We start from the raw sequence: 15,126 nt of genomic DNA on the forward strand, positions 1-15,126 counted from the left end.
CGTTGGGTCTTTGTTGCTGCGTGCAGGTTTTCTCTACTTGCAGCTAGTGGGGGCTACTCTTCGTTGCGGTGCGCGAGCTTCTCATTGCGGTGGCTTCTCTTGTTGCGGAGCACATGCTCTAGGCACACGGGCTTCAGTAGTTGTGGCTTGCTGGCTCTAGAGTGCAGGCTCAGTAGTTTTGGCGCATGGGCTTAGTTGCTCCGCAGCATGTGGGATCTTCCCAGACCAGGGCTCGAACCCATGTCCCCTGCATTGGCAGGCAGATTCTCAACCACTGCACCACCAGGGAAGCCCTCATTTTCTTCTGAGGAATGAGAAATTATGTAAAATACCTCACATTATTTTAAGGCATACAGGACATATACAAAAGTAACAGTAAAAAGACTAGGTATGCTGTCTTTGATGAGCAGTGTTTGATGGCAAGAAATAGTTCAGCATTGGAATTTGATCTTCGTACACGACTCAGCTCCAGCATTTACTAGCTCTGTGACCTTGGGCTAGTTTTACAACCTCCCTAAGTCTCAGTTTCCTCATCTTTAAATCACAGAACCAGCAACTTTATTGGGTTGGTCCAAGAATTAAATAAGATAATGAAGGGGTAAAGGGTTTGCCACCAGGTTTGTAGTCAGTGCCAGCTGTAGGTTTTTTTTTTGTTTGTTTGTTTGTTTTAACATCTTTATTGGAGTATAATTGCTTTACAATGGTGTGTTAGTTTCTGCTTTATAACAAAGTGAACCAGCTATACATATACATATATCCCATATCTCCTCCCTCTTGCATCTCCCTCCCACCCTCCCTATCACACCCCTCTAGGTGGTCACAAAGCACTGAGCTGATCTCCCTGTGCTGTGTGGCTGCTTCCCACTAGCTGTCTATTTTACATTTGGTAGTATATATATATATGTGCATGCCACTCTCTCACTTCATCCCAGCTTACCCTTCCCCCTCCCTGTGTCCTCAAGTCCATTCTTTATGTCTGCATCTTTATTCCTGTCCTTCCCCTAGGTTCTTCAGAACCAGGAAAACTGGACAGCTACATGTAAAAGAAGGAAATTAGAACACTCCATAACACCATACACAAAAATAAACTCAAAATGGATTAAAGACCTAAATGTAAAGCCAGACATTATAAAACTCTTAGAGGAAAACGTAGGCAGAACACCCTGTGACATAAATCACAGCAAGATCCTTTTTGACCCACCTCCTAGAGAAATGGAAATAAAAGCAAAAATAAACAAATGGGACCTAATGAACTTAAAAGCTTTTGCACAGCAAAGGAAACCATAAACAAGGCGAAAAGACAACCCTCAGAATGGGAGAAAATAGTTGCAAACGAAGCAACTGACAAAGGATTAATCTCCAAAATATACAAGCAGCTCATGCAGCTCAATATCAAAAAAACAAACAACCCAATCCAAAAATGGGCAGAAGACCTAAATAGACATTTCTCCAAAGAAGATATACAGATTGCCAACAAACACATGAAAGGATGCTCAACATCACTAATCATTAGAGAAATGCAAACCAAAACGACAATGAGGTATCACTTCACACCAGTCAGAATGGCCATCATCAAAAAATCTAGAAACAATTAAATGCTGGAGAGGGTGTGGAGAAAAGGGAACACTCTTGCACTGCTGGTGGGAATGTGAATTGGTACAGTCACTATGGAGAACAGCATGGAGGTTCCTTAAAAAAGTAAAAATAGAACTACCATATGACCCAGCAATCCCACTACTGGGCATATACACTGAGGAAACTATAATTCAAAAAGATCAAGTTGTAGTTTTTACATGTGTAAACTTAAACTGTCATGTCGATAAGCTGTCAGGAAAAGGCAGCAATCTCTGGGTAAAGAAACGCAAATCGTCTTTAATAACACTATAGTCTGAAAGATCCGATTATACCGTTCTGTATAAAATAGTCTAAAGGATTTTTCTGTAAAAATACTTGAACTGAAAAATACAAATCTAGTAAAATTAGTTATTATTTTCAGCTTGTTTGATTGCAGGTTTGCCAACTTGAATAGTGATACTTACATATTGACATGTTCTTTATGATTGGGTAAATTAACATGACAGGTCCCATCATTTGCTGTCTGTCTGTTCTAAACCCCACAGCTGAATCGCAAGGTATCCCTGTCTCCAGTAAGATCACCCACGTCTCTTGCACTTTCAGTCTGAAAGCTTGGACCTTTGCACAGACTGGAAAAACTTGATCATTTCAAATTTATGTTACCAAAAACTTACTGCTTTTAATAAAGTATATGTGATTTAGAGTCATAAAAATGTTGCCTCCCTCGAGAAATTAAATTCAAGTGTAAATTTGTACGGGCATATTTTCAGAAGTTAAATATTTTAGAAATTTGGTGCACTTTCTTAGATTGAGAGGAAATGTGGCTGGACTTCATGCAGAATGGTGTTTTTATTTGGAACGATTTTGGTTCATGATTTCTCTCCCTGACTTTTCTAGAAACGATTGGAACAGCAGAAGCCTACAGTAATTGCAGCTTCCACTACTTCCCCAACAAACAGTACAACTAGTACCATCTCTCCAGCACAGAAAGTTATGGTGGCCCCCATAAGTGGCTCAGTTACAACTGGCACTAAAATGGTACTAACTACTAAAGTTGGATCTCCAGCTACAGTAACATTCCAGCAGAACAAGAACTTTCATCAGACCTTTGCTACCTGGGTTAAGCAAGGCCAGTCAAATTCAGGTACACAACTGTGATTAAATAAAAGATTGCTTTCATTCAAGAAAAAGAAATTTCAGTCCTTTACCTACTGAAATGAAATGTTTCTTTAGAAAAGTATTTTTCTTCTGCAGCTGATTGAGCAAACAAACTGTAACAGTAGGTTTGTTACAGATAATATTCATAATATTACATTAGCAAAACTCCTCTCTTACATTATTTCACTTTCAGCATTTACATGGTTCACTTACTTTGAGTGGAGAGGAATGTTTTCTTAAAAATACCAAATGAGCCACATTTCATGCATTGGTGCCTTCCTAGAAGTCACTACGTTGCTGGTTATTTTAAATCTGAAGCTTATTAAATGTCTTATACCCCATTAGCCACCAGCACAGCTGCCACATCTGCTACAACCATTGCCAGCACAGGTCAGACGTTCCAAATTACAGGCAATCCAGTCACTATGGCAGGAAAAGTAATTACCAAACTGCCACTTCCTGCAAACAGCAAGATTGTCGCTGTAAATGTGCCAGCAACGCAAGGAGGTAAGGGAAATGTGAAGAGTTTTAATTCACATTTGCCAGATCATACTGTTGCCATTATTTTTCATTTCCTTTTCACTGATTTCAGTCTTCGGATCTCACATTTTATGTAGCCCACTATAAACCCCCGCCACACCTGGTTTCTCCTCAGGAACCAAGCAACACCTAATGTTTTATGAAAGGGGCAGTTATCAATTACTTCTTCATCTTTTTTTCAAGGCGTTGTTCAAGTACAGCAGAAAGTCCTGGGTATCATTCCATCCAGTACAGGTACAAGTCAGCAAACCTTTACTTCATTCCAGCCCAGGACAGCAACAGTCACGATTAGGCCCAATACCTCAAGCTCTGGAGGAACTACAAGCACTTCCCAAGTAAGAGTTCTTTACAGGTTTATTTGGTGTTAACCACATTGGTTGAAGTTTTTAGAATGGCCTCTTCCAGGATTAATCCAGCTTCTAATTTTTCTTTACCTTTTACTTAATCTGTGACAAAGTACTGATTTTTAAAAAAATCTGTTACTTACATTTCAAGTGAACTGTTAATTTTTAACATTTAGTTAATAGCACATTAGTATAGTTTATGAATCATAAGAATTGCTTTCCAGGATTTTACAAAGAAAATGTCTTTATTGAAAACAGTGGGCAATACTGGATCACCCAGGAAAACGACGTGCTATGCAGCTAAGAAGTAGAGTGAAAACATAATCCACAGCATTAACAAGTCTATCAGCTGATATGCACACATATTAGAAACATCATTTCCTTGGCACTAGTATTATGGGAAAAGTTTAATGTTTTGCAGACTTGAGAATGTTCTAAACCTAACACTGAAAATAATATGCTGTGTAGTCTCTCCTTTAAATTAGGAAAGAACTTCTGGTCTCTGATCTTGCCCCTGTGTTCTCCAGGTTACAGATAAGGATTGGAGCTCAGGGAAAATAGGACTCATCATTTTCCTGTGAGCAACTGTGGTGGTTATAGAGCAGAGCTTTCTTGGGTCTTGTATCCTTCCTTTTAGTCTGTAGGCTATTCTTGGTATCAGTGACAAGGAATTTCTTGTGATCTCCTTTAAATTACTTTTTTCCCCTCAAAGTTCTATCTTTATTCTGATGCTTAATATAATTTAATATGTAATGTCCAAGAACTTCTGTAATTTCTGTAGACATGTTTATCAATATGGAATGTTTAAAGATATCTGTTCTAAGTCCATCATGCTTTAGTCTTTTAAAAACATTTTAATTCATTGTCCTTTGTGTTATTTGTAGGTAATCACAGGGCCTCAGATCCGCCCTGGTATGACGGTGATTAGAACACCACTCCAACAGTCAACACTAGGAAAGGCAATTATTCGAACACCTGTGATGGTACAGCCAGGTATTCATCCATCCAGTATTATCATTTTACATCTAAAGAGTCAGTCTAGGAAATCTATAATATTCTGTATTTGGCACTCTACATACTGGAAAATATCAATATGAATTAAGATTTCGAAGCATACTAAATTTCTGATTCATCATGGGATACACCCATAAGATTTTGTTTCATTTCTGGCATTGTCAATAAGAGAAAAGCAGGTCCAAGTATGCTTGTTAAAAATGTTCTTAAAACCTCTAGTAAATGAGATAGATACATTCAGATCATTGGAGTAAAGAGAATGAGCAAAGAAAACAGTCTGTGTGGCAAAAGATAAAATCAAGGAAATGGCTAAGAAGCATTTAAATGGAAAGCATAAAACAAGATTACAGAGGCAGTGCCTGCCCTTTTTAATGTAAATAAGTTAAAGCTCCCATATTAAAAGTTGAAGCCTGTAAAGATTGAGTGAAAAAAGAAATCGAACTGTGCATTTATGAGAAACATTCCTAAAAGCAAATCACCAGAGAATGTAAAACATAAAAAGATGGTCAAAGACACATGAAATAAAGGACAAAAAAAGAAAGAAAGAAGGGATAGGCAGAGGGAAGACATGCATAATCCTACTAATATTGAACAGAGTCGAATTCAGTATTTTAAAGAAACAATAACTAGGACAAAGAAAGCCACTTTATATTTGGCTTAAAGATATAGATTGCAGTGAAGGTGCAATCTTGGATCTTTAAATAAGATGTCATTGAAGTGTATAAAGCAAAAACTATTTGAGATCAAGGAGGGGTTAACAGAAGCATAGTAGACCAGAAACAGACTGTATCAACTTTTGTACCTTTAGGAATACACATTAGTTTTAAATATTTATGAACTATTTGTATGAAAATGGTCTTATAATGAGCCACAGGTAAAACCTTGATGAATTCCGAAAAGTAGAATGTGTATAGGCTACATTTTTTGTAGTAAAGCTAGAAATTAACATTAAGGTAGTATACTAAGAACGCTTACTTGCTTGGAATTTAAAAACGTATGTTCTCAAAAGTAACTTTTATGTTAAAGAAACATCAAATGTTTCATCACAAACAGATTATCAAGTAGCAGCTAAGCCAGGCTGCAAAGCTGAACTGAGAGGCAAATTCATTCATTCAACAAATATTTTTGAGCACCTACTCTAGGCATTTGAAACATATTGGTGAACAAAACAGACAAAAAAAAAAAAACCCATATTAAATCTTAACCAGAAGTTAGAAAAATATATAAAACAAGTCTTAAATGAAAATAGGAAGAAGGAAGTAAAGTATAAGTAATGATTATAAGACAGAAAAGGCCAATATTAAACCATTTTCTTTTTGCAAGTCTAGAGAAAGGGGAACAAAATGCTAGTTTACAAAAAGTAGGAATGAGAAAGTGCAATAAAAATAGAAGGAACTAAATCTGTTTGAATAACAAGGCATAATTATATACTATGCTTATAAATTTCAAGTCTTAATGACTCACATCAAGGAAAGAAATTTGGAAAGTTGCCATAGTGTTACCTACAAAAAAGAATTCCAGACCTCATGGTTTTATGGATAAAATTCTTTGAAATGGTTAGGAAACAATTTCCTTCTTATAAAAAATAGTTGCAGGCCATAAGGGGAAAGGGGTAGATAAATTCTTTCTCATTCATTTTACAAATTTAGCATAATTCTAATATGAAACATAGCAGTATTTTTTTAAAGGAAATATCCTAATGCCTAAGCAAAATTTACCCCAGAGAAGAAAGTATGATTCCTTATTTCAGTTAATGCTACAGAGACAATTGGTAAAATTCAGTATCTATTCATGTTTAAAAACAGCTGTCAGTTAGGCAGCCAACTAAAAGGAAAGATAAAACTAATGTAAAGAAGAAAAGTTTATGGATGATAAATGGTAATATACTTAGACTTGCATATGTGCATATATAGCTTCACATATGAGTGTGTCTGGTGTGTCGTATGAAAAGCAAGGTGGCCAGTGAGGCTGGTGGGGCCCAGTGAAGACAGTAAGAGTCTTAGGAGTTGTGGTCAGAGAGGTCGAGGGTGGATGGATGTGTGTAGTGTGTGTCTGAGTGTGTGCAGGTCAACTTATCCCTATTCCTAACACCACGCTAGCCTTTCCCAAAGTTGAACACTCCTAGGTTGTAATAAAAAGTGTTTTAATTTTTGAATTTTGATGATAATCTAAACATAATTGAACATGTACATATTGGGGATCATCTGAATGACCATCATATAATCAGTCAATACCAGCCCTTTTATCTATCTGTGTTTATGATGACACCGTATCAATACAAGGTGATATAAGGATGTATGTATACATATAGCTGATTCACTTTGTTGTACAGCAGAAACTAACACATTGAAAAGCAATTATAGTCCAATAAAGATAGAAAAAAGAAAATACAAGGTGATAAACGAAAGTAACTTTTCATTAACTGTTCCTCAAACTGCAGTACAAGGACAGAGTGTTGGGGTCCAGAAGTTCTCAACTTCAAGCACTTGTCTATATGTACTGCACTGTTTTTTGATTCATCTTGAAGAATAAGTGGACAACAATAACCAAGTAAAGTTTAGAAGAAAGAGTAATGATGAAAAACTTACACTGCCAGTTTCTATGGCATATTTACAAGCCACCAGAATTTAGGAGCATGATACCAAAGGAAAGCAGACCAACTGAAGTCATGCAGACACTGTGACGCTATCATACTATTTCTGATTGCTGGAATGTGATACTTTAGTGATAGGGTTGGAAAGGGTTCAGTGAAATGGGCACCCAGTGGTGATGGGAGTATGAATGGGTATAACCTTTCTAAATTCAATTTAATACTATGTTCCTGCTATGAATCCAGTAATTTTGGGAGGAGTATATTCTAAGGAAATAATTAGAAGCACATAAAAATTTATAAGCAAGGATTTCACCAGGGTATTATTTAAAAAAAGAAAAAGGGAAAGTGTTCTAAATGTCAAAATAGGTTTAATTTTATCCATAATGCAATAATATTAAGCACCGGTCATTTTAAAAAATATACACAGAAATATATATGTAGACATATGAGGAAAAACAGGAAGTGAATACAAAATTTCAGAAATATAATATTTATGAATTAATAATGAATTCAGATTTTATAAGTGTAAAATTAGCTGCCAAATAATTACCACCTGCTTTTTCTTCTAGTTTCATCAGGTTAAATGAGAAACAGAAGTTTTTAGAAGACTATGGAGCCATTTCAGTTAAACTTCATTCATTCTATAGATGTTTATTCAGCAGTAACTATGGAAGCACTTGAGCACCTTGCTCTAGTATTGAGGATACAGGGGTTCTTGCCCTCTTGGTTCCTCCCAACTAAGTAGCAGATAGCTGTAAGAAAAACTCATTTATAAATATAATTGTCCCAGAATATTCCAGATTCTATATGTTTTGTTTAAAAATCACATAAATTAATTATTATCTTTTCATTTATATTCCTAAGGAAAGGCAGCCTAATGGCACATTTTACATAGGCTCTTCCATCTTCCCTATTGTCATTTTGGCTTTAGATTCATAGGAAGAGCATTATTATTTTATTTTATTTTTTTTTTTTTTTTGACTACTGCAGAGAGCAGAAATGGGAGAGTGGTTGTTAGTGAGCTGAGTGGAAACAGACTCACTGACAACCAGGTGGGTCCTTTGGGTGTGGGTATATGGCTGAATGCATCAGTATGTCAGCATCCCGTAAGTCTTTTTGAAAATTGAGAAGAATACATTCATCTGAAGCGTTAAACGACATTTCAACTCAGAGTATTGCTTAGGGCATAGAAGCATTCTAATGTTTTGCTCTTTGCATAGGTACTCCTCAACAGGTTGTGACGCAGATCATCAGAGGGCAGCCTGTTTCCACTGCGATCTCTGCCCCTAGTACAGTTTCCTCAACACCTGCACAGAAAGGACTAACTTCAGGAGCACCCACTGCAAGTCTACAGCCTTCAACCTCACAGCCCCCTCGCCCCCAGCAAGGACAGGTGAAGCTTACCATGGCTCAACTCACCCAGTTAACACAGGGCCACGTAAGTAATGTGACTTGCATTTTAACTTTACAAGTGATCTTACTTACTCTTGCTGTAAGCTTTAAAACACGTACTTAATCTTTGGACGTTTAAAAATCTACTTACTTTTTTATTTTTTTATTTTTTTATTTTTTTTTTTTTGCGGTACGCGGGCCTCTAACTGTTGTGGCCTCTCCCATTGCGGAGCACAGGCTCCGGACGCGCAGGCTCAGCAGCCATGGCTCACGGGCCCAGCCTCTCCGCGGCATGTGGGATCTTCCCAGACCGGGTCACGAACCCGTGTCCCCTGCATCGGCAGGCGGACTCTCAATCACTGCGCCACAAGGGAAGCCCTACTTACTTTTTTAAATATCTGGTTCCTAGAGTCAAAAATACTTTTTTTAAAAAAAATTTATTTATTTATTTATTTTTGGCTGCGTTGGGTCTTCGTTGCTGTGCGTGGGCTTTCTCTAGTGGCGAGCGGGACCACTCTTTGTTGTGGTGCCTGGGCTTCTCATTGTGGTGGCTTCTCTTGTTGTGGAGCATGGTCTCTAGGCATGCGGGCTTCAGTAGTTGTGGCTCACAGGCTCAGTAGTTGTGGCACACAGGCTTAGTTGCTCCGTGGCATGTGAGATCTTCCCAGACCAGGGTTCAAACCCATGCCCCCTGCATTGGCAGGCGGATTCTTAACCACTGCACCACCAGGGAAGCCCAGGAAAGGCTTTCTTAAAGACAGAAAATACTAGCCATAAAGGAAAAGATTTATAAATTCAACAACCTTAGAAATAAGAACTTCAGTTCATCAAACATTATAAAAGAGTGAAAAGAATGAGGGAAGGTATAATTACAACCAGCCAAGGACTATTCTGCAGAATACATGAAGAATTACTACTACAAATTAAGAAGGAAAATATCCAGATAGTTCGGTAGGAAAAAAAGAGCAAACAAACTTGTCGAGAAAAGAGGAAATCTAAACGTCCATAAATCCAAAAAACTGCTGAATTTTGTTAGTAATGAGGGAAATGCATATTAAAACCATATATCTAAGAGATTGGTATAAACTAAAATGTCAGACAAAATCAAGAGACAGCAAAGACATGGAGCAGAATGAACTCTCATACACACCTGGTAGTATTATAAATTGCTTTAGCCACCTTGAAAAACTGTAGACACTATGTAGCAAAGCTGAAGACACATGCCCCACGTCATAGTAGTTCTCCTTCTAGGTATGTTTCCTGGAGAAGTTCTTGTTCGTCTGAGCACCAGGGCGATGGACATGAATATATACAGAAGCATTGTTCATAAGAGTCAAAAACTGGGAACAACCCAAATGTCAATCTGCAGTCAATTAGATAAATAAGTTGCCTTGCTCCAGCAATGGAAGTGAACAAACAACAGCCACATAGAACTACATTGCTGAGCTAAATAAAAAAGCAAGTAACAAACAGAATTACAGTATGATCTATTTGCATAAGATTCAGAAACAGGCAAAACTAGCTACATGTGTAGGGTTATGGGCCTGCTGCATTGCCTACCTGGAGGGGACACCATTTGAATTCTTCCTGAATGGTGCTCCTGAAGTTGTGAATCTGTGGCCCTTAGGGAGCTATACCTAAGTTTTCGCACTATGAAGAACTGCAGTTATTGTAACAGTGAGAGTAGTGCTTACCTCTAGGGCAAAGGAGGGGAATTAAGACCAGAGCAGGTCACATGGGGGCCTTCTTGGATACTGGCAGTGATGACCTGAATGCTGGTTTTATAGACGTTCACTTTACAATTATTCGTTAAACTATACTTGGTATTGTATGTAGTTTTGACTGTGCACAAAAATGTTTTAGAAAAGCAATAGTGAATAAGGCAGGGGTCCTCAACCGGTTTGCGGCCTGTTAGGAACCAGGCCACACGGCAGGAGGTGAGGGGTGGGCGAGCGAGCGAAGCTTCATCTGCCGCTCCCCGTCCCTCCCCGTCCCGCGCGTCACCGCCTGCACTGTCACCCACCCACCCACCCCGTCCGTGGAAAAATTGTCTTCCACGAAACCAGTCCCTGGTGCACAAAAGGCTGGGGACTGCTATAGTAAGGGACTCCTGAGTAAAGTGCATGGAGCTTAGCATCACTGTAGGAACTTTGTAGCATCAGTTTTGGCTGTTGGGAACTTAGGGTGGCTTGTTTTTACGTTTGCTTTCTAATTCTCCACCATGTTCCTGATGGTTGAGGATTAAGAAGTCCTGGACAGAAGAGGCAGTGCAGATGGAGTTTTTAGTTCCTAGTCCCCATTTGGATGATTACTCAGACATTAGTGACCGTCCTCACATGGTGTTTGCATTCCACGTCTAGAACCCTAAGCTTTCTATACGTTGGCACACACCAACACACTCCATAGGTCATTTGGTACATAGTGAAAAAACTGAAACTAGGAGACCTGGGCTTCTCATTATATGTCACCTTGAACTTGCCGTCTCACTCTGGGTAGGAGACTTGAACTTTCTAACTTGAGTTTCCTAATTGGTAGAAAGATTGTAGTAATATTTTCTCTCCCTAATCCACAAAGTCACAAGTCTATTGTGAGAATCAAATGAGGCATGTCTAAAGTATGTCTAAAGATGCTTTGAAAGTTATAAAATAAGATGATTTAAAACCAGAATTTTGTGCAGACCTTAGTTATTCACTCACACCCTTATTTTATAGATTGGGAAATTTAGATCCAGAGCAGCGACGTTACTTACAGACAGATAACCTGGCTGTCCGTTTGGAGAACTCAGACTGGAACTCTGGATTGTTAGTTCATGCTTTTTCCACTAAACACCATCAATCTTTTAAAATAAATATTCTTATTTTAGCTTATCTGAATTTTTCTTGGTACCATTCCATAGACATTCAAACACATATGTTCATTATTTTAAAGGATCTGTTCAACATAAAAATGGTATACTTGCAGATCGATCCTTTGAACACGGTTTACATGTTGTGTGTTTTTTCCGTAGGGTGGCAATCAAGGTTTGACAGTAGTGATTCAAGGACAAGGCCAAACTACTGGACAGTTGCAGTTGATACCTCAAGGGGTGACTATACTTCCCGGTCCAGGACAGCAGCTGATGCAAGCCGCAATGCCAAACGGTACCGTCCAGCGGTTCCTCTTCACCCCACTGGCAACAACGGCCACGGCAACCAGCAGCACCACCACCACTGTTTCCACTACAGCAGCAGGTAGAACCTGGGCTTGTCGGAAATGCTGCTTGTTAGTGTCACGGGTTGCTAGGTGACAGAGGGGGCCAGAGGGCCGGTCTTTATCTTTGGGAGGATGTGCCTCAAGCTGGTGAGTGTCACAGCTGACTGGTCAGCCTCACAAGAGCTTGACCAGATCTCTTGCTCTGACAGCCTCCCTGTCACCACCATCCCCTGTTAAAAACTATAGAAAGCGGGGGGTTGGCACAAAATAGTAAAGTATCGTGGTGACTGTGCCCACTCCTAACTCCTCACCAAGCCTGTAGGAACTGATTGAGTCATGACGTGCTCTCAGGGCAGGTGGGTATTTCCAGCTCATAACCTATGATTAGGAGCTTCAGGACCAGAGCACTTGGTGAGCCTCCTGCTGCAAGCGGCCGTCACTCACTGGCGTCACGCCATAGGAGAGGAATGTGGGCTGGCCTTAGCCTGGGCCAGAAGACCTGGCTGATTTCCAGAGACTGTGCCTTGCTTTGGAAGCCAGCTCTCTGGAGACTTAGCAAAATGTGCGGAGGGCAGCCATGAACAGGGACCGTGTTCCCCAATTTAGGAGAGTCCTGACCTAGGTGTTTCTAGATGGAGCATTTCTAGGGCATCAGTCTTCTGTACTGTACTGAAATACAGAATTCTCACCTTTAGAAAATCCCCTTCAAATTCTTCTTAAACCACAGTCTCATGTTCTAGAGTAAGAAATATTTGGTCTTTCCTTTTCACAGGTACAAGTGAACAAAGACAGAGTAAATTATCGCCCCTGACACAGGTGCAGCCAGCCAAGAGCCTGCCTCCAGCTCAGCCGTCGAGCATGAGTCCTGCAGAAGCCCAGCCTCAGACTGCTCAGCCCGCACAGCCCCAGCCCCCAACCCAACCCCCGTCCCCAGCTCAGCCTGAAGCCCAGACCCAAGCAACTTCTGCCTCCCACGTCCCTCCTGAAGCACAGCCCACCCAAGCACAGTCCTCCAAACCCCAAGGTGCAGGACAGTGTCAGCCTCAGAGTAATGTCCAAGGACAGTCTCCTGCTCGTGTCCAGAGTCCACCACAGACTCGAATGCGTCCATCAACTCCATCCCAAGTGTCTCCTGGACAGCAGTCCCAGGGTCAGACTACAGCCTCACAGCCGATTCCAATTCAGCCACACACATCTCTTCAGCCACCTTCCCAGGGCCAGCCACAGTCACAACCCCAGGTACAGTCTTCAACTCAAACTCTTTCATCAGGACAAACGTTAAGCCAAGTTACTGTTTCGTCCCCATCCCGTCCTCTGCTCCAAGTACGGCAGCCTCAGCCCCAAGTCCTTGCTGTGCCGCAGCTGCAACAAGTCCAGGTTCTCTCCCAGATCCAGTCACAGGTTGTGGCTCAGATACAGGCTCAGCAAGGTGGTGTGCCCCAGCAGATCAAACTCCAGGTCCCCATTCAGATGCAGCAAAGCAGCCCTGTGCAGACTCATCAGATTCAGAATGTGGTTACAGTGCAGGCAGCCAGTGTGCAAGAGCAGTTGCAAAGGGTTCAGCAACTCAGGGATCAGCAGCAAAAGAAGAAGCAGCAACAGATAGAAATTAAGCGGGAACACACCCTCCAAGCTTCTAATCAAAGTGAAATCATTCAGAAACAGGTAAAGTTATTAAGTAAAAGCAGCATGTTCAGTAGCTTGAATTATTGTGCTGTGCATTAGACTTAGTGTTTGGTTGTGTTAGCTTTCCTTAAATAAGACACAAAAGTCATTGATGCTTCAAGTTAGAAGCAGCACTGGATTGACCAAAACGTACTGAATGACTGTTATGGTTTGGAACTCTGTTGGATATAAACAGTCAGTGCTTACTGGAAAAACGACGTGTATTTTGGGAGAACTAAGTTGGAAAGAGTGGACTTAGGAAGTTTAAGTATCATTGATATGAAACCTGAAGGTTTAACTAAGTTTGGAAGCCACTTCAGGCATCATAGCAATTTCTTTGCAGTTGTCATTCCTTAGTTTGCACGTAGACTAAGCAAATTTTATAGACACATTAAACTCATTTGTGTTTCCAGCCACACCTTCGTAAAAAAAAGATTTAAATAGTATTACTCCATAGCATAAATAAAAAGTGGCATTGTGCAGTAGCTTTGTAGTGAAGTAAGGCAATTTAGATGAGTTAGAATTATTCTGCTTGAAACAAAGCCACATGTATAGTGACATCCTCTATAGCATTGCGGGAGAATGTGCAGCGTTCCACACTAGTCAGGAGTTTGTGTGGGTTTCAAGTGTTCCCAAGTCAGGAGAACCCAGTTCCTGGGTCTCCCGTTTACAGTCTGTGAAACCCACTGATCTCCCCTGAGCTATATCCTCATTAAAACTCTCTCCCTTTCAGCCACACAGGGTTACTGTAATGATTAAATGAGGTCATGTATGTAGAAGCACTTTTTATTTTATTTTTTATTGAAGTATATTTGACATATAACATTTAATTTAAATTTAATTTAAGGTATATGTCTTATTGATTTTATACATTCACATCTTGTAATATGACTGCCATTGTAGCAATAATTAACTCCCCTATCATGTCACATAATTTTCATTTCCTTTTAGTGGTTGGAATAATTAAGATCTAGTCTCTTAGCAACTTTGATGATTGTAATGTTGTTAGAAGTGTTTTTTTTTTTTCTCATTTTAACATCTTTATTGGAGTATAATTGCTTTACAATGGTATGTTAGTTTCAGCTTCACAACAAAATGAATCAGTTATATATATACATATGTTCCCATATCTCTTCCCGCTTGCGTCTCCCTCCCTCCCACCCTCCCTATCCCACCCCTCCAGGCGGTCACAAAGCACCAAGCTGATCTCCCTGTGCTATGCGGCTGCTTCCCACTAGCTATCTACCTTACGTTTGGTAGTGTATATATGTCCATGCCTCTCTCTCGCTTTGTCACCGTTTACCCTTCCCCCTCCCCATAGCCTCAAGTCCATTCTCTAGTAAGTCTGTGTCTTTATTCCTGTTTCACCCCTAGGTTTTTCATGACATTTTTTTTTCTTAAATTCCATATATATGTGTTAGCATACGGTATTTGTCTCTCTCTTTCTGACTTACTTCAGTCTGTATGACAGACTCTAGGTCTATCCACCTCATTACAAATAGCTCAATTTCGTTTCTTTTTATGGCTGAGTAATATTTCATTGTATATATGTGCCACATCTTCTTTATCCATTCATCCGATGATGGACACTTAGGTTGTTTCCATCTCTGGGCTATTGTAAATAGAGCTGCAATGAACATTTTGGTACATGAC

General features: G+C 39.9%; 1 protein-coding gene across 11 annotated transcripts in view; it reads left to right on the forward strand.

Annotated features, from left to right (window-relative positions):
- The window catches only part of BPTF (bromodomain PHD finger transcription factor), a gene marked incomplete at its 5' end in the record, with an annotated part of 139,257 nt that overhangs the window by 95,819 nt on the left and 28,312 nt on the right, over positions 1-15,126 (forward strand). For 5 of the 11 annotated variants that reach the window (XM_082678170.1, XM_082678175.1, XM_082678173.1 and 2 more), the window contains 7 exons: positions 2,473-2,719; positions 3,079-3,240; positions 3,457-3,608; positions 4,502-4,610; positions 8,445-8,662; positions 11,624-11,846; positions 12,581-13,473. In XM_082678170.1, coding sequence (XP_082534296.1) covers positions 2,473-2,719; positions 3,079-3,240; positions 3,457-3,608; positions 4,502-4,610; positions 8,445-8,662; positions 11,624-11,846; positions 12,581-13,473 — 2,004 coding nt within the window. The remainder of the gene's footprint in view (positions 1-2,472; positions 2,720-3,078; positions 3,241-3,456; positions 3,609-4,501; positions 4,611-8,444; positions 8,663-11,623; positions 11,847-12,580; positions 13,474-15,126) is intronic. The other 6 variants (XM_082678174.1, XM_082678177.1, XM_082678179.1 and 3 more) reach the window with 3 other exon arrangements.

This window comes from Grampus griseus (assembly GCF_964374135.1).
Source record: "Grampus griseus genome assembly, chromosome: 20".
NCBI classification, from domain to species: domain Eukaryota; kingdom Metazoa; phylum Chordata; class Mammalia; order Artiodactyla; family Delphinidae; genus Grampus; species Grampus griseus.